Raw genomic sequence first — 19,502 nt, 5'->3', positions numbered from 1 at the left:
TGTTCGAAGGTCCTTAGCTTCTTTGGGATAGGAGCTTCTGTCTTTATTTACATTGAGATGGAAAATAACAGAATCACAGGATGTCAGGGACTGGAAGGGACCTGGAAAGCTCATCCAGTCCAATCCTCTCATGGAGCAGGAACACCCAGATGAGGTTACACAGGAAGGTGTCCAGGCGGGTTGGAATGTATGCACAGAAGGAGACTCCACAACCTCCCTGGGCAGCCTGGGCCAGGCTCTGGCACCCTCACTGAGAAGAAGTTTCTTCTCATATTTAAGTGGAACCTCCTGTGTTCCAGTTTGTACCCATTGCCTTTTGTCTTATTGGTTGTCATTGAGAGGAGCCTGACTCCATCCTCATGACACTCACCCTTTACACATTTATAACCATTAATGAGGTCACCCCTCAGTCTCCTCTTCTCCAGCTCCAGATCCCCAGCTCCCTCAGCCTTTCCTCACACGGGAGATGCTCCACTCCCTTCAGCATCTCTGTTGCCCTGCGCTGGACTCTCTCCAGCAGTTCCCTGTCCTTCTGGAACTGAGGGGCCACAACCGGACACAATATTTCACATAATGTGATAAACTTAATTCTGCTTCCCAAAATACACAATTTGTTCCCTTCAGTTAGATGATGTAGTCTTTTGCAGCCACGTCAGCGTGTAAAATACAAATAGAGACCCTCTCCCAAATCCAGCAATGCCAATGGAAGAGGTTACTGACTCCTGATGCAGACTGTCAGTGCAAAGATCCGCAGAAGGAGTTGTTAACGCTCCTTAACTTCTTTTGGCCAAAAAGCAGCCTGACTAACTCAGCCTACATCCCTATGCTGCCTCGGCAAGTCTTGCTTGGCTTGATCTTCACTAGGGAGCGCTGACACAAGCCGACCCATCCGCTTCTCGGTGATGCAGTGACGACTGAATGGTGAGCACTGGCAGGCAAATACGGGCAGTGACCTCCTCGCCGAGGCGGTTGGACAGTGAGGACGGGTGTCTGCGACTGCTGGTCGTCTGCACCCAGGGAGCAGTCAAATAGAAAGCTGCCAAGAATTGATTCCTTCAGATTAATGGTCTTATAAGCCACGGAGATAGAAGTCACATTACAGCACAATTTAATGGTAATGATGTGATCACCAGTCAAGAGCAAACGCACTGAAATAGCACATAGTGGTACTAATGGAATTCTTCAAAGCCTTATTAGCTGAAGAGATGAAAATTATTTTCATTCAGGAGGAAAAGAAACCGTTGTTTGGTTTTTGATGTGGTTTTGTATTTTTTTTAAATTATAATATAGACATTTTCTGCATTTAATTTGCACAACATTTTCATAGGCAAACCACTAATTTTATATATACACGTGTATATATATATACATAAATATACATAAAATAAATTAAATGTACACTGCAGAGTACAAACTTTTAAAGTAAGGATGTCCTTCAGGCTTAGGTGATTATACTGCTGCTAGTTTTTGCTATACTCCAGTGGCATTCTGCTGGAATGAGATTCACCCCTGCACAGAGGGCAAGCATAAAACCTAAGTACCATGTAAGGCCCACTTAAGTCTTAAGGACCTGCCTCTAATTCCATTGAAATAAATAGCAATATTTTCATTGTCTTTCAGTGGGAGCTGTTTCAAGGTTAATAGATGGGATCACACACATTTTGCTGGCCCAACTGGAATGCTACTTCAAGGAGCTGGATGTAAAATGCTGGGGAATAAAAAGAGGTGAAATGATATTTTGGTAGTAAAAGCGTTGGTGATTCTGGAGGATTTGCTTGAGGTAGATACTGGAATCAAAACATTCATTTGTTTCAAAGATTCAAGATTGTTAGGCAAATTTATTCTCACCAGGAAGCTGGTCTTACCCACATCTGACCTGAGGAGTACTGTGCGTACTTCTGCCATGGCCTATATAATAAAATACATAATGCTGAGAAATACAGTCAAATCTATTTAGAGCTTTATTACGATTTCTGCAGTATTAGGAGAATTTTTGATACCTTAGAGTACTAAAACATCATGTTGTCTGCTCTGGCAGCATTAACAGGGCTTCTGTGTGGTTTTCTGCTGCATGATCTACTCTTGCTATGTAACACCATGGCAGCTATTTATGCCTCTAAAAAGAACCTCATTTATATTTCATAAATTCCAAGTGTTTCACAGCTGATTTCCCATTACAGGTGAGAAACCTTTAGATAAGACCACATTGACAACACAAGGCAGTGCAGAACTCTGCGCTCAGACTTTGTGCTTCTTACAGGGTCTCTTGGCCACAGCAGTGTATTTCTCTTCCCAGCTCCTATAGGGAAACAAATACATATCGGAGTCCTTCTAGAATAACCTTACACCCAACTGCCAGCTTTGCAAGTGTAAAAATACTGTGTGCGTGCTCAGTGAGTGATTTTCAAAGGCTCTGATCATCCACAAATGAAACCCAGATTGCTCCGAACTAAGCAGAGGTGGAAGGCAAAGCCTATGGCACATGTTTGGGTAATCGGCCTGCCAAATAGCCTTTCTGCCTGTTCTGCTGGAGATAAGTCTGTTGTGACAAATATAGCAATCAGCTATACATGGGTTGAACAGTGACTGAGGCCATCAGCACAATATCCCCGTTTGGTGTAAAATAATCCTGGGTCCTTACTGCACAAGTCAAACAGACAATTCTGATTCTTTTGGGGTCTGATCTACCAAACAGTAGAAGGGACAAATAAACAGAAGTTATATACTGTTTAAGTCTGATGGCAGAGATTGACATAGCCTTTCTGCTGCAAAGAAATCATTCCCAATAGCATTTAAAATAACCGTGTAAAATAATCACAATAACATGGAGTTATCTTGCAGGTTAATTCAAATCAGAGTTAAAATTCAAAGCTAATATTGACCACCTTTAGAGGTGAATACATAAGATGACTGGCTTGAGATTTGAGTGATGACAACAACAGAAGTTGTTCTGCCTCACTTTCTGCACCAATAAAACACAAACACTGGTTTCTGCCCCTTTTCAGGATTTTTGGAAAGATTCATGAAGAGGCACTACTCTGAGAACTACCACCTGTATCGATGGATGAAAGTTGTTTAAAATCCTCCTCAAAGATCGATGAAAACAGAATTCAAAGGAATCTGATCATACGTAGGGGCATTAACATTTAAACCAGCACAACCTCAATACAGATGAGAATCTAATTTAAGCGTCAGCAGGGTTCAATACGAAAATGCACCTGCATTTGAGAACCCTTGGAAAGAACCTGCCTGTAAGTGGTGCAGACCCAGACTGGCTTTAGTGACATAAAACTGTACATGCCAAGATTAAATGATCCCTTCTCTCCCCGGGGACCAGCAGGAAGGGTCCTCACACCAACATGGACCTCAGGTAAGGATGAAAACCCTGCTGCCATCACCTGATTCTGAAACAGAGAAATAAACAGCAGAGTCAGTTATACTGTTAAGCAGCATTCTTTATTTTATCAGTGCTGGGGAACACTGGGGATCATCCTCCACAAGTGCACAAAGGACTGGATGCTCTTGCGTTGGTTATATGCACATAATTATTACATATGCTTTACAAGTTTTGAAAATGTTGACATATATCTATACTAAAAAATAATTGATTACGTTGGTTATAATTGTTTAGTTCCTTACATCTATTAATTATTAGTTTTATTAATTATTAATATTAGAAGCACTCTGCTTCTAACCAACGTATGCCTTAATCTTCTGTTTCCCTCTTGTCATGCAGAAGGATGTAAAACTTGAAAAATATCCCGTCATTTTGCGGGTGGTCAGAAAGCATTTATCATGTCAATTGGGTAACGATGGGTACGTCTTTTGTAACTTAATCACAGCGTACATTAATTTAGCAGCTTTTCTCTTCAGAGGTGCTGGAGAGGGTGCAGAGGAGGGAACGGAGCTGGTGAGGGGCTGGAGCACAAGTGTGATGAGGAGCGGCTGAGGGAGCTGGGGCTGTTCAGTTTAGGGACAGGGTTTAGTTCGGTTATGGTTGGACTCGATGATCCTGAGGTGTCTTCCAACTGAAATGATTCTCTGATTCTAAGCAGCCACCTCCCGGGGCCCGCGGGGAACACCGGGCTGTGTGGGGGCCCGGCGGCGGTCACCCCGTCAGGAAAAACCACCCGCCTTTCCAACAGGGCCTGTGAGGGGCGACGCCGCCATTTTGTGCCTCAGGGGGCTGACGGTCGCGCTTCCCTCAGGCGGCAGCCGCGCCGGCTGTGCCTCCTCGCCGCTGAGGCAGGAAGGGACAGGGACGGGCACAGCCCGGGAGCCGGCAGCACCCTCCGCCGCCATGCGCGGTGTCCCAGCGGGCCAGGCGGGGCGGGGGCCGGCGCGGCGGCCACAGGAAGGGGAGGGGAGGGCAGGCGGCGGCCGTCGCCATCATGCGCGCGTCGGCGGGGCTGGTCCGGCTGCTGGCGGCGGGGCGGGGGCGGCCGCCGTGCCGCTGCCTCGGCGCCATGGCCCGGTACGGCACGGAGCGGCGGGGGCGGCCCGACTCTCCCGATTACCGCCTCTACTTTAGTAAGTAGCAGCCCCCGGGCTCCGTTAAACGCCTGCTGCCCCGCCTCGGTGAGCTGCACGGCGGGGAGAGGCGGTGGCGGCTCCCCGCTCCCGCCGAGGCCTCTCGGGCTGGCTGAGGTGCCGCCACTGAGCCACCCCCCCCCCCCCCCCCCCCAAGCTGCAGGGGGACAGTTCTGTGTGGAAAGACGGGGGATTTCCTGGTAGATGCGCTTTTGGAGGGGATGCTGTGCCCTTCCCCAGGGTCCCTGCTGGGGCGGAGGTGCTGGGGATGCAGTGCTAGGGCATCCTGGGCACAGTGGCCAGGGGGTGCCCTGGGACCCCAGGGGCAGCCTTGGCTGGGACACCCTGGCTTCACCTCACCTGTGCGGTGCTGACAGGCCTGTCCCTGTGTTTGGCTGCCACCCAAAACGTGGGTCCGCAGCCCCCAGGGGCCTGTGGGGCAGTGAGCGGCACTGGGGGGCACGGGCAGCGCCCCAGTGAGAGCTGGGGCTGTGCAGTCTCAGTATTACACATTCTGTTAGCAACGTTGTCTATTTGTGCGCCGCTTCTCCGCCAGTGGTTTTGGTCCATTGACTTACAAGCGGTTAATTCTGACGTCTGCTGGTGTGAGGGAAGCGGAGGAGTCGTGTGCCCTGTGGGCAGGATCCTACCAGACATCCCTTGTGCTCCATCCCTGGGGAGCTGCCAGCGCAGGGCTTGGTCTAGAGAACGTCACTTCAGTTAATAGAAATGAGCAGCCCACCACTAAACGTGGTTTTATTTGTTAGGAGCATCTGGGAGGCTTCCAGGAGTTGCAAAAACAACGGCCACGTACTCCTCTTTGCTGAGGTGGTTCAAGTACAGCCCAAAGCTAAATGAAATCCCTTGTCTGCTTTTTTCTTTAGTGTGAATAGGGGTGCTAGCAGAGGAGAAACTCCTTGAAGTGCGTCAGTACCTTATGGTGGTGTTGATGTTTCTGTTTCGATGCAGTACTTGGCCTTTTGATACGTTGAAAAGTTTCCGAGTAGTTTGAAAAGGTTAAACCACCCACTCCGGTGAGTCTTGTTCCTTTCTACAGTGGGAGCAAGGCTGAGGTGCAGATTGGGCCTCCCTTTAGTTAATGTCAATTTCTGGTGTTTTGAGGCGTGGTGTTTCATTTCTAGGGCCTCAGCAGTTATTCGATTATCCACTTATTCTCTTGACTAGACTTTGGCCTCCTAAGTTGGGGATTTTCTTTTTGTGGTCACGAAACTCAGTTTGTTAGAAACATGGTGAATTCACAAGGGCAGCATTGCTAGAAACCCAGATGAATTCACTGATTACTTATGGAAAGGATCCATTGGTATTTTTTCCTCCCTTAATGGTTGTGTATTGCCAGGGAGGAGAAGAAAAGGGAATCAAAGGGTCGTCTTTTCATAGTTTGTATTGCTAGGTAGTCAGAAGAGAAGTGTGGTATTGAATACTAAAACAACAATTTTGATTCTAATGAATCCTTGTGAAACAATCAAATTTCTGGTTCTGCATGTAGGTTATTTTTCAGTCCTCGGAATTAAACTTCAGCAAAAGTTCAACTCATGCATAATAGTGGCATATAATACATTTCTATAATGCATAATAGTACTTAGCAATACCAACATCTTATGGCACATCTTTAGATTCGTAATGCTATTTTTTTGTTTTGTTTTCCAGAGAATGCAGAGGGTAAATATATTTCCCCGTTTCATGACATTCCACTGTTTGCTGGATCTAAAGAGGTATGTCTTTATGCCTTGAAATACGATTAATTTCTAAATGATAACTGTTTTGTAGAAAATTCTTCAGGTAAAAATGCAATTTTAATTTTTTATATTTTTTGAACAATTAACAGATAAATGTATAGCACCAGAAAGGACAATTTTAACTCAGGCTGATTCCTTATGTAATACAGGTGTGATAACTCCACCAGTTTTTCTCCGCTGAGTTCAGTAACTTGCAGTGAAACATGATGACTACTGTGTAGACAAGCCTAGGTGTATCTTTAAGTCTCCAAGTGATTTAGGGCCGAGTGATTGTTCTCCTGTATGTTTTAGGTTTGTGTTTACGTGCTCTTGAATTAATTTTCTACTGTTACTTTTGTTAAAGTGGTATTTTTCTACATCTGCAATTAAAAGTGTGCATTTCCTTGCAGTAGGAGTTGTACAGCACACACTTAATGTAACTCAGGGTGTATTTCTTTAGTTCCCAAAAGGAGCATTACAATTGGACGCCAACAATAATGCCCAAGAGAGAAGTGGTAATCGCACCTTTGGAGAATTACGAGGTGTGAGGTGCAGCTGAGCACTTTCACGTCTTGTTAGCCACACTCCCTGGAGTTTCATTATAGCAATAATGAAACGCCTGTTTTATGTGTCACTGGTGGGAACTGCCAGTCTTTGGTTTAGTCTTAGGTTTTCTTATTATGGCATGCTTGTTACACAAACAGGTTGGGAAGGTTTCGGCTGTTTTCTTGATTTGTTCCTGGGTCTCTATGGCTGATATGAATGGTGAGAAAGGTCAGCAGTTGTAACGTGTTCAGATTGAGACTTCTGAACTAATGAACCAATCTCCTGAATTATTTAAAATGGGAGATTAAAAATATGCACGAAACCTTTTTGTTCAGCAGACTCTAAGCATGTTAGTCAATGGAAGAAGTAGGTCTCTTTCAGAGAGTCATTACTAAGATGCTCTGTTCAGCGGGTGCTATTGCTGGAAAAGCAATGGGTATTTTCATCACACGTTCCCTGGGGCATTGTTGTCCTTGCATCTAGAGTCTGAGGTTTGGAGGGGTGGATAATAGTCTGATTTTTCTATAGATCAAAATGTAGTATAGTGATGTCTGATCAATGTGGAGAGGATTTCATTTTGGTGTGTGAGCAAAGAAAGAGCATTCCAGAGGACGTAAGCGCCTGAGCGGGCAGCAGGAAAGGGAGTCATTGTGAAGGTCTCTGTTAATTTTGCCTTCTTTGCAAGAGGAAGACATCAGGGGTTGTGTGTTATAATCTTTCCCTCCTCTAGTCTGCCTATGTGGGCTTTATTTTATGATGGATAACTCCGGCCTTATTTTCTATAACGATTTTATTTATATTGTTTTTTATCTTTTTCAACCAAGCAGAAGGATGACTGTGTTTTTATTCAGTTCAGGACAGGCCTAAATTGCTGCTTACATTTTTTAGTACCTGGGAGAAAGTGGATGTGTCCTTGTACATTTTCATCTTCGTGTGTTAACATCTGGATGGTTGTAATTTCACAATGAAACGGAACTGAGTACTTAGTTTTAAAAGTTATACTTTAGGCTTTTATGCTCACAAAGGGATGTTTCAATTGCATTGAAAACTACTGTTGTCTATATTTATGTGAATACTGTATTGCTCTCTAGTGTTCTTTATAAAATTCTTTACTTCTCTCTTTCCCTATAGGATAAAGAGATTCCTGCAAAGAGGTCAAAGACTATTGGAACTGAGGTATTACTAAGCTTTTTTTAAATTTTTTAAAAAATTTTAACTATTCCCTGTATTTCATTTCCAACGTCACTTTGCTATTCTGCAAAGCGAACTTGCTCTCACTGAATATAGTTGACATATCTTCAAATGCAAGTCTTTTAGGAGGAGAAGGCTTAAAGGGATTTAATATTCTCTTCTTTGAATGAGCCAGAAGTGTCAGCATTCTTTTATTCATCAAGATGTTCTCAAAGGCAAACACTTTTATACCACTCTTTGAAAGGTTCATTATGACTGTTGCAGTGTAGATATGTTATCTTTTTTGCTGTTGCATTCAGAAACATTTGCAATAAAACCTCCATTAATGCAATATTCATTATGCTCTGACTGTGAGTAATCTTTGGTATATATACAAAACTTCAGAAATCTTAAGTATGTTCAGGCAAAAATCAGACTGAGACTTTTTGAACTGAGGATGTACTGGTTTCTGTACTCATCTGGGAAGCCCAAAGAGAGAAAAATCACATCTGCTAACAGTTCAGCATTAACCAGCCCTGAAGCTAAGCTTAACAGAAGTCAAACAACGGAAGGTCTGCTCAGACTTTTTCTGTGAAACAAGATTTGTTTATGCAAGTGTCTTTTCCCAAAATGTAGCATTTTTGTGGTGCTTTCCCTGGCACAGGAGTACGTAGAACTTAGTAGAGGAAAGTAAAAGTAAAGAAAATGAAGCTATGCTTTAAGGCCCTGGTGTGTTGTGTGGGCATGTGGCAGTGTGTGTGTCCCCATCTTTGACTTCTCTTACCTGTTTGGCCAGTCATATTGCAAAACTGTTACTACCCGTCTGATGTGGAAGAACTGTCCTAACTGTCTGAGTTCTCATAGTTCTGCAACTAGTGCATGGTACACTGATTTTATGCTGTGCAGCAGTCCCCACGCAGTCCTGCACTATGTATTTCCTCTCTCTTTACTCTATGATTAATTCAGCCTACATTGCCTAGGTAACACTTGTTAGATTTCCTGTTGCTTGATGCCCATTTAAATACTAAGTAGATGCAGAGTTGTGTCTGAAAGATGAATTGTTGAGGATAAAGAGTATGTGCCGGTAGTCGTTATCAAAAATCATTGACGTGCAACATTGCCCCTCATCATAAGGAAGATATTGAGGTACTAGAGAGAGTGCAGAGGAGGCGACAAAGCTGGTGAGGGGCCTGGAGCACAAGTGTGATGAGGAGCGGCTGAGGGAGCTGGGGCTGTTCAGCCTGGAGAACAGGAGCTGAGGGGAGACCTGATCGCTGTCTGCAACTGCCTGAAAGGAGGTTGGAGGGGATTGGTCTCTTCTCCCAAGTAACAAGTGATAGGACCAGAGGAAATGGCCTCAGGTTGCACCAGGGGAGGTTTAGATTGGATATTAGTAAAAATTCTTCATGAAAAGGATTGTCAGGTGTTGGAACAGGCTGCCCATAGAAGTGGTAGAGTCACCATCTCTGGAGGTGTTTAAAAGCCGTTTAGACGAGGTTCTTAGGGACATGGTTTAGTGCTAGAGTTGGGTTAGGTGGGACTCGATGATCCTGAGGGTCTCTTCCAACCAAAATAATTCTCTGGTTCTATAAATTCTTAATTACTGCTCTTGCTGGAAGTCAGGTATTCTGTTTCTTACCTGCTTATGAATACTGTGACAAAACCTGCTGGGTACGAAGATGCAAAGTCTGTTTTATTCAGTGTCTAAAACTGTTCAAAACTGCATTTGTCTGTGTAGTGGGAAGCATGTTATTTTGTTGAAAACCATGTTTCTAGTACTCTTTTTGTGATCTCTGGATCAGCCTATGGAGCAGGGGGCAAAAATGCCAGTGACACTGAGCAGCTCTTGCTTCCTGGGCCAGTGCAGACTCCAGACGTGCTTCACATAACTCCTGCTATGAGAGAGCTCTGGACTGTGGTTTAATAAAACTACAGAAAATGAGCAAGGGCAAACGTACATTCCAGTTTTCATGGGCTTCTGATGCAAACAAATGTGCAGGCTATAGGCTTCCCAAACATGCTTGGTCTTTACTTAGTGAAATGTGAGAACGCAAATAGTTCAGAAAACCCTTTTTCACCATAATCTTTGGGAGTCGGGGAGAAGAAAAATAATAGACGGATCTTTGTATTCAGGAAAGCAGTTTCTTCTTATACTGGGCTCTTCAGCAGCTCTTCTTACCTGGGCCTGGTGGAAACACATCCCTGTGTGCTTGTATGTAGAGAGAGCCTATCTTAAGGGATAAAGGGAAAACAAGCAATTTAATGCCACCTACTGATTTCTGAAGACCTTTGAAGCAGTGTACCCCTTACTCTTGTCTAAGGATGCAAAGGCTATTTCTGATACCTCGTGTTCAGTTGGTACTTGCACTGAATTCGGCCAGAATTCAAATATGATAGTGCCTCTTGCCCTGGACACACAGTGGCATCTTCAAAACTTGTTCCTTTAGGGTGACAATTATTTGTTATTCTCAACAAGGGCAAGGCCTCTTAAGCATGCATGCTAAATTACTCTGAACTGGTGTTTATCAGATAGCAGTCTAGCTATGGAAAATGAAGATAATTCTGCATGAGTTTCCTCAGTCTGTCTGATCTGTTTTAAATTGTTCTTGGCATTCCTGATACCAGGAAAGAAGGTCTCAAGGTAGAAGACTTTCAGCTTTCAACATTCATGGGATAAGGGAGTGCACATGGTACAAGTCTCTGTTAGCTGTTTTGCAGTCCCTGCTTGTAGTTGTAAGGCAAACACGATGGTGTTTCTGTATGAACCGTTCTCAGTACTGCAGCCATTTCTTGCGCTTTGTTAGACCTTCCCAGATCTCAATTAACTTTAGGTTTGCAGCCACTGTTGACAGCTGATCTTTTTGATTTAGCAGATGTTTTTTGGCTGTTTGAAGACTAGAGAGAAGGTACTTTGAGGGAGAAACTATGCTGAAAGAAACCATATTCAGCTTCATTCTCAAAATTATTACCAGCTTGCAATCTGAACCTCTGCTTTGTCTTAAGCATTGCAAGCACTCAGAAGCCACTCGAGCCCAAGTAAATCTTTGTGAAAGAAATCTTTGTGAAAGTGAAAGGTGTGAAGAGTTTTACATCTCTGTCTGGAAGAATGGATGTTCCCACTGTGGTTACAGTAAAAACTGTCAGAGGCTGATTATTGAATATGGTCTTCCATCTCTAGCGGGAAGAAATTTTGCAGAGGTCATAGTTTTCTATTCAAGACAAATGTGACATGTTGTTTCCCTGGTATAGTGAAAAGGTTTCTAATCTGCTTGTCATTGTGTGTCTTTGGTAAACTATTCACATGTCATCTCATTCAGAGCACCCAGGTGTTCTTGAATACAAAGTTTTATTTCAAGTGTTGGCCTTGGTTAAGGAATCTGTCCAAGCATGTAGAGATTATAGTCCTCTAACTAGCAGACACCCACAAGCGCATTTGAAAAAAAATACAAAGAAACAAGGCGAGTTTTGTTTTGTTGCATCCTGTGGGTTGCGCAGTGCTGGAGTGCCCTTGTGGACTTGAGTTGAATCGCTTTTATCAGGAAAAAATTTCTGATAAAGTAAATAGTTAGGCGAGATATAAGGGGTCACCAGAGTGATCTTGTCATCTGAATAGGTGATCTGATAGATGGCCTTGCGCTTGTAAGCATTCAAAACTGGTGTCAGAGTTACAATGAAGTCAGTACGTTTCATGATAAAGGGAAAGCTGTCATTATTTCCAATGCAGTACAGGTGCAAACTTTGTACTTTGTATTGTGTGTACTACCTACAGCCTCTATAACCTTCTTTGGTCACATTCGACCTTTTTTTGGTATATGTAACATGGGCTGTAGTGTGTCCATTATGTATGTTCAGGGTTTTATGTGTTCCAAATTTTAGATGATCAGTGAAGTTTTCATCCTGATGCTTGAACTTGACCAGAAGTAATCGTCACTCAATGGTCCAGTTAGAATCTACTGGAGTAGAGTTGGTTTACTGAGGGAAAGTTGTGTCAGTGATTTCATCAGGCTTAACTTCAACTAAATGGTTCATGAAACTTGAGAAAGTCGGTGATTTTGTTTTCATTTATGTCATGATTGTACACTGAGTAGTTTTGCAGGTGAATTTGTCCTGTGATTACTTTGTCAGAGAATACACCTGACATCACCTCTGGGGTGCCTGTGGGTAAAAACTTACACAGTATTCGTGATTCCCTTTTCACTATAACATGAGGGAAGTACATTATGAAGAGGCTGCAGGCACTTTGCATTTATGCTGGGCCCTACATTCCTTTTTTTTTGCTATGTGGCATGTTAATTTAGACTGGAAAAGTTCCATTAACTTCTTATTTAGATACAGTATATTTGATCTCCAGATGTCACTAGCATCTGGTTTGTTCTTTTCATTGGGAAATGCCTTATAGCAAGTGTTACATTGGGAATGCTTGTAACATGAGTACTCTTTTTATAAGCAAGACCCTCTGTATTTATTTCTGAGTATATTTCATGACAGTACTTATTTTCCTTCTCTCTTTTTTCTTTTTTTCTTTTCCTTTTAAACATCATCCTTTGTTCACACTGCTGCTGGACTGCAGATCATCTGGTTTGTTCCCATTAGTCCTCAGGTGCATGCTGCCATGTTTAGTTGGTGGCTGATGAGAATCCCTGCAAGATTGCAAATGAGCAGACAGAAAAGAAATGGAAATGATAAGTGCTTTTTCTTCTATCTGTGTAGTGAGCTCAGAGCTTCTCTGTGAAATGCTCAGCAGCCCCCAAATGCTGCCTCTAATGCTTTCAGATTTTTAAGCATTCTACTATAAAAATGATTCAAGCAATTGCAAGCTTTAGCTCTTCTCCTGGTCATGCAAGGGTGATGGCGAATGGCAGTCAGGCCTTAAAAAGTGGTGATGTTTGTCATTTTATGAAATTGTACTGAGTTTCTGTTCCTCTCTTACCTCTCTTGTTTTGTGACTTTCCTTGCTGTGCAAAGGTTACTCCACTTCTGCTTCAAATTAGCTGAACCTTTGGAGTTGAGCATTAAGTGTTGCAACCTTTGGGCAAATGGTGCCTGTTCAAAACCCTCCCCTCAAATGCACTGGCTAAGGAACTTGGGAAGACTGGGAAAGGAAATAGTTGAACAAGAAAGGGAAAGTTAGGTAAGGAAGAATTGTTTCTGAGAAGTGTATATGGGAGGAAGGTTGTAAAAATAGTGTCAGAAATGTACATACTTTATTTTTCTTCCTGTGATATTCAGGTTTGTAATAACAAATCCTGGTCGAAATGGAGTTATCCTCTATAAGAATCTGTACAGCAAGAGCTAGCAGTTATTTTTATCCATCGCTCTTAGTGGAGACAGTGCTGACTCAGAGTTTACCTGGGCACAACAGTCTATATTTTCCTTGTTTTGATATTAGCACTTGCGTATGAATACGTTGAAGTGTATTTGTATATCTTTTTACCTTTCTGTGGTTTTCTTATTTCAAAAAACAAAAACTGGTCCTGTTCTCTGTGTGAAGAAGAGGTGGTTTTGCTTGTCTCAGCAAAATGATAGCACGATACATGAAAAATGATGTTCAACTGAAATGGAATGCAATCAGTTGCCAAGCAGTGTTAAAGAAAACACCCCAGTTAAGCAAACACTTATTTATATCTTACCTGAGTTCCCATGTAATGCGTAGTTCTTAGGAAATAAAGGGTATCATTTAGACATATTGTTTGTCCCTTCTGATGTAATTTTCTGCTGATTTTCATATTTGGTTTTAGGAATTAGGAAATTCACTTCTTCTCTGTGTTGGGCAAATGGATTTTTCTTTTTCCATCACTTCTTCGAGATATAATAGAACATAAGTACAAATGTCTGTCTTGCATTCACGTTAACCCAAAGTCAGACAAGCTGTGTAATACCATGAGTTGGAAGTCCTTCTGGGCTCTGTCAGGTCACTTCCCATAGCATATGGATTCTGTCCCTTTTTCTGAATTTAGGAGACATTTTCCTCCTCTTTTCTTGCATGAATCAGGAGCCTATTCTGAAGGAACCATCAGCAGAGTTGGTGTGAGACTGGTGTGTAGGAACCACTCCATCTGCCCTGGTATAGAGTCTACATTAGGTCCTCGTGAGGTTGGATTAAATCTGGACTGCAGCACGCAGCGATGTCATAGGCAAACCAGTTGACTGCTGTCATTCTAAGGCAGTTAAATGGTAAACTTTCCAAAGCAATAGTTTATGTTTCATGAGAGATCTTTTTTTTTCTTTTTCTGTCACCGGAAGGTATGTCAAAGGCCTGTTGGAACAGTCTCGCCATTGCTTTAGGGGGTAGAATTGCTCACTTGGGGGTTTGGTGAGGTGGAATTTTTTGCTTTACTGATTCAAAATAAAGATAAAAACATCAATCACCAGATGAATTCACCACCCAAAATTAATCAATGAATGGCATATGCAGATGGTAATTAATGTGTGAAGACAGGTGGTGTCTGACACGTGCATTTCTGCTTGCAGCTGAGGCAGGGACGGTTTTGCAGCAAGGGATGGGGGAGAACATCCAAGTGGTCGAAAGAAATAGGTGATTGGTCTGGGAAAATAAGAGTGATGGAAAAATTCCTGGATGATATTTAGGCAAGGAGGGAAACATATAGGAAAGAGGAGGAAAAAACCCTAGAAAAACAGAGGAATATACTACTCTCTATCTGTCAATCTATCTAGTATGTGCTCTCCTTTCCACCCCAGTGAATCCTGTGTCACCACTGTGAAAACGCAATTGCCCTATAAATAAAACTTTTTATTTTTAAATGTAAGCACTACATGAAGTTATTAATCTCTTTTAAATGCTGGTGGCAGCTTAGCATTAGAGAGAGTACTTTCGGGGATTTTTTTGCATACAAATTAACCTGTCCAGCTGTCAGATTTAAGACTCTTGACAATTCACATTTGATTGATACCACAAATTATGAAGGGCTGCTCTTAGAGCCCAGTGAAATCCAAGTGATTTTTTTGTTGTTTTTGAGAGCAGCATTGTATTCATTTCATTCCTGTTGTTGTCCAGCCCTGAGAGTTGTTTTGATGAAGACCTGGAATAACTTTTGACCAATTTAAAGTGAAACCCAAGATTTACAGGCTACTGGAGCCATTATATTAGACATGGTCAGGAAAATGTACAGTGGCATCTAAACAACAAAAATACAGGATTTTGATGGAGGAGAAGATACAGTGTATAACTCCAGGAGTTGTTTATAAGTTTTCTGCTTGTAGCTACCAGTCAGAACATTTCTTTGACCTGCTTGGCAGTTCCCTAAGAGTTTCTTGTCAGCCGTGGCTTTCATGCTGTGCATTTTTTTTCCATGTGTTACTCAGATGGATGTGCAGGCTTTATTTGGCTCGCTCCCAGCCCTTCCCTTACCTGCTACTGCATGCATGTTGCTTTGTTCTGTCTGCTTCCTTAGTGTTGACATCTCTGTTTCAACCATTCTTATATCCATAAGGTGTACTTTATGAAACCGATCTGAAGCACTTCCCCCTCCCCTTTTTTTTTTTCATTTGATTTGGTTATGACCTGATTGGGAAGAGTGATTCCATCTGACATGCCACTGATTGCAGTATGCAAACAGTACTTATGGATGGCAAATTTAATTTAAAGTTACTGGGAATTTGCTGTCAGGATGACATGGCTTGTGATCTCATGGGAGAAACGCTGAGTGACAGTTGTGATTTTTCCTTCGCTTTCTTGCGTTCCATGTTCCAGGTTTCTTTTGGAGGAGATGATCATAGAACCATTTGAATTACTTTAATCAGATTGTGGCATTGACCCTGGTAATGGTATTTACTTGTTGAAGCTGCAGAGTACAAGGGGCAAAAATACAAATATTTAAGAGTCTGCTGGAGCCTTAATTGCAGTGTAGCTAAAGACTCAGTGCAAGTCTTCAGTTCCTTCAGATTTGTATTTTTTTCCTGTAAACTTTTGTAAAAACATATTTTGTCTTTCCTGAATTGTTGTGGTTTTTAACGCCAATGCAAGTTTTCTTTGCCTGCGAAGATATGTCTCAGATAATGTGATATTTTGGGGTTATTTTAGTAATCTAGGAGAAAATAGGTTGTAGGCATCACTGTGTGGTTTGTTCAAATTACCCATTTTGATTAATACTCTGATCCTTGCGAGTGCTTCACTTTTGACAGCTTCAGAAGAAGAAACAATATGACAGTGACATAGAGTTTTTCTCTTTGGAAAATGTCGCTTTAACCTCCTCAGTAAGAAGCTCATAATTAACATTTTTTTTTCTTCTAAAAGCATGAAAGCTCATGTTTTAGGTTTATTCCCACCTTCTTCTTAAAACAACTTTCACTTTGTTCCTGTTAGGAAGAAGACTGACACAAACATGAGGTGTCTGTGCCCATGTCCTTCCTCTGCCATCAACTGTGGATTCATTTTGCCTCACTTCAGCCAGATTTGACTGAGAATCAGAACTGTCAGTGGTGGTTGCACTTAAAAAAATGAATGAGGCAAAAGTGGAGGGCCTGAAAAAAATCAGTCTTAAAGGGAAAAAATGAAACATTTTCCTTTTCAGTGTTTGAGGGAAGCTGACTCTGTTCCATAGAAACATCCAGTCTTCTTTGAGGAGTAGACTGAACCACTGCCTTGTGGCAAACCATTCCATGGCCTTTCTGAATATTTTTGAAGACTAATATTGATAAACAAATGAAAAACATCATGTAGATTTCCACTACTTGTAGTTGTTCGTATTTTCAAAGGTGTGTGATGGGGGAAGGATGAACCAAGGAGATTGAATATTGTTGTGTTAAGTGAATTTTACTTAAGGTAAAAGCAACTGGAAGAGAGATGTGATGTATATTGCTGCTGAATGTGCAGGAGAGAATTTGTCTTATTGTAAAATACTAATTGCCAAGTAGATTTTATTTTCACTTCTGTCTTTTGTTTGGTTTAGGTCCTGCTTAATATGATTGTAGAAGTGCCTCGTTGGACGAATGCAAAAATGGAGGTAATGAAGAAAACTACCTTGATTATATAGGTATTTATGAAAGTTCCGACAATGCAGTGGCTTCCAATAGTCAGAGTTCAATCAGAGTGTGGATTTCTCTTTACACATGAAATTTACCTATTAAAAAATTAATGCGAAGTTGTGCGTACAGACACTTTCCTCGTGGTTATAAAGTGTGGAGGCTCTAATTTAGTTTCTCTTCTGCAGATGGGCACTGCTTCTTGACAGCCCTTTGCAGAGTGCAGCACACCTGCAGCAGAGTCCTAGTGCACTGGCCTGCAGGACATGGTCCAACGTTAGGTTTACTCTTGCTTGTTCATACAGCATTGCACTCAGAACAGTTCCTCTCGTTTCTGATGTATAGTGTGCTGACAAATGGAGTTTCAAATGAAAAAGCATTTCCTTGCGACCAAAAAAAATACCTGGGGACCTCACTGATTGGAAGTATCTACTCCTGCAGGGAGATATTTTAAAAATAGAGCCTAGTGAATTGTTCCTCTGCAGTTATGATGTTGGAGCTGGGTAATGCTTCATCTGTAGCATTCATGAAGCAACAGATCTCACCAGGATATGTCTGATCTTACTGAACATTTGTAATAATTTTAGGCATGCTCCTAGGTACTTTTAAGGAAGTTTGCTGTTGAGCTGTTAAGTATTTTGATTATTAAAAATAACACTGAAGAACCTTCCCAGCCTGTTATTCTATAATTTTGTTTTCTCCATTCCATGATGTTGGAAAATCATTTGAACTGTGTTTACCACCACAGTTGTTATTCTGCAAGCAGGTTTACATTGGATATTTACCTTGTATTTTAAGATGATGATTGTTTTGTGGAAACTGAGTTCTCTTTTGCAGAGTTTCCCTTTGACAACACTATTTGAACTCTTTGTGTAAAGGTCAGATTGCTCTCCCTCCTCTCAGCACGTTATGTCAAGCGTAGGGAAGTTTGCTGTCCTGTTAGGTTCAGAAATCAGTGGGTTTAGATTTTCCTGGCTTGAAAGAGCCAGATGTAGTTCTCTAATCTATAACTTTTAAAATACTTGAAACTTCCTGAATTAATCATTATGGCAGTTGTCTTGCCTCCTGTTGTGTCCTGGCAATCCTTCAGTCCAAAGTGTGGTAAGATGCTAATACCAGGTCTTCTCGGCATCTTCGCTGAGATTCCCTGTAGGAAATTAAACCTTGCCTTAGGATTAATGTTTCCCACAGTTACACCTCCAGTGGTCAGATCTCCTGCTCATCAGTTGTTTATATTTCTTTTGTTCTTCCCTTCATTTTACTGAAGGTGGTTTTTATGAGACTTTTTGTCTGCTGTTGTCAGTTACTCGTCTTCATCTTGGTTTACATCAAGAAAAAGCATTGCTGAGCTCCATTTCTGTCAAAGTCCCAGGTGGCATATTCGAGGTCTTCACTGTTAAATTATGACCAGAAACAGGTAGAATCAAGTGTGAAAACAGAAACTTGAGAACCTCTGTCTCAGCTCTTGGGGAGAGTTTATGCAGTAGGAGAGCAACGAACTGGGGGTGAGAAGATGAAACATTTTACCTGTTGCTGTCAAAGTCCCCATTGTCAGAAGAAATTGTGCCACCTATTTGTATGTCTGTTGAACTTTTACTATAAAGTGCAAGAGCTTCCAACTTAAGTTCCTTTCAATATTTATGTTTGACCATGACAACCTGCTTATAAATTTATGACTTTCTCTTCTAGATTCATTTTTTCCTTGCGTACTTCACATTATTTAAAACCTTAATAAACTGCTTTTTGAACATGACCCTTGAGATTTTGAGTGGGGCCATCATACTTTTAATACTTCTCAAACAACAAGCACATGCTCCCAGATGGATCTTTCTAACTGGTTGGGTACAGAATGAATTGCTTTCCGTTTTACCATTCTCTTTTGGTCTCTTTCTTTTTCATGATCTGCTTAGATTGCCACTGAGGAGCCATTGAATCCCATTAAACAAGATATAAAGAAAGGCAAGCTTCGATATGTGGCAAATATCTTTCCTCACAAGGGTTGTATATGGAATTATGGTGCCCTCCCACAGGTAACGTTTTTGTTATAATGGTGAAAGTTTTCTGTCTTCTGTGTAAATTGCCTTGTAAATCTTGGGTACTGCCTGAATGCAAATCAGTTGCAAGAGGAATGTTTCTCTTTAATACATTTGTAAATTAGGATTTTTTTATGTTGAGTTTTATTGTGTCCATAAATTTTGATCAGAATTTGGGTGTGGGTGTAAATACGTGCTGTGTTTCAGCAAAGAGTTAAATGATCAAGAAATCTTGAATCTTTAGTCTGTATCTCTGTACTGTATTGACAGAACTAAGCTGTCATGGCCTGCCATTCAAGAACATTTTGTTAAGTAGCACTTTTCTGCTTAAACAAGGCATTTAAAAAAACCAAAATAATTTAGTATTTTCATGTATTGCAGCATAAATTTTAATTGGGATTTCTTAATATCTTTAACAGAGCAACACAAGGGCTGTTCTTTTTTAGATTAAACGTCAGCTGCCTTAGTTAACTTTTCTCTGAACTGAGACTTTACTGATTATGAT

At 41.6% G+C, this 19,502-nt stretch overlaps 1 protein-coding gene across 1 annotated transcript in view; it reads left to right on the top strand.

Annotated features, from left to right (window-relative positions):
• Positions 1-4,391: 4,391 nt before the first annotated feature.
• The window catches only part of PPA2 (inorganic pyrophosphatase 2), a gene marked incomplete at its 5' end in the record, with an annotated part of 33,963 nt that continues 18,852 nt past the window's right edge, over positions 4,392-19,502 (top strand). The window contains 5 exons of the mRNA XM_080343335.1: positions 4,392-4,530; positions 6,199-6,263; positions 7,944-7,988; positions 16,892-16,945; positions 18,875-18,994. Coding sequence (XP_080199461.1) covers positions 4,392-4,530; positions 6,199-6,263; positions 7,944-7,988; positions 16,892-16,945; positions 18,875-18,994 — 423 coding nt within the window. The remainder of the gene's footprint in view (positions 4,531-6,198; positions 6,264-7,943; positions 7,989-16,891; positions 16,946-18,874; positions 18,995-19,502) is intronic.

Source organism: Nesoenas mayeri (genome assembly GCF_963082525.1).
Source record: "Nesoenas mayeri genome assembly, chromosome: 4".
In the NCBI taxonomy this organism is placed as follows: Eukaryota; Metazoa; Chordata; class Aves; order Columbiformes; family Columbidae; genus Nesoenas; species Nesoenas mayeri.
The sequence above is the reverse complement of the archived record's forward strand: the minus strand, read 5'-3'. Positions and strand labels throughout refer to the sequence as shown.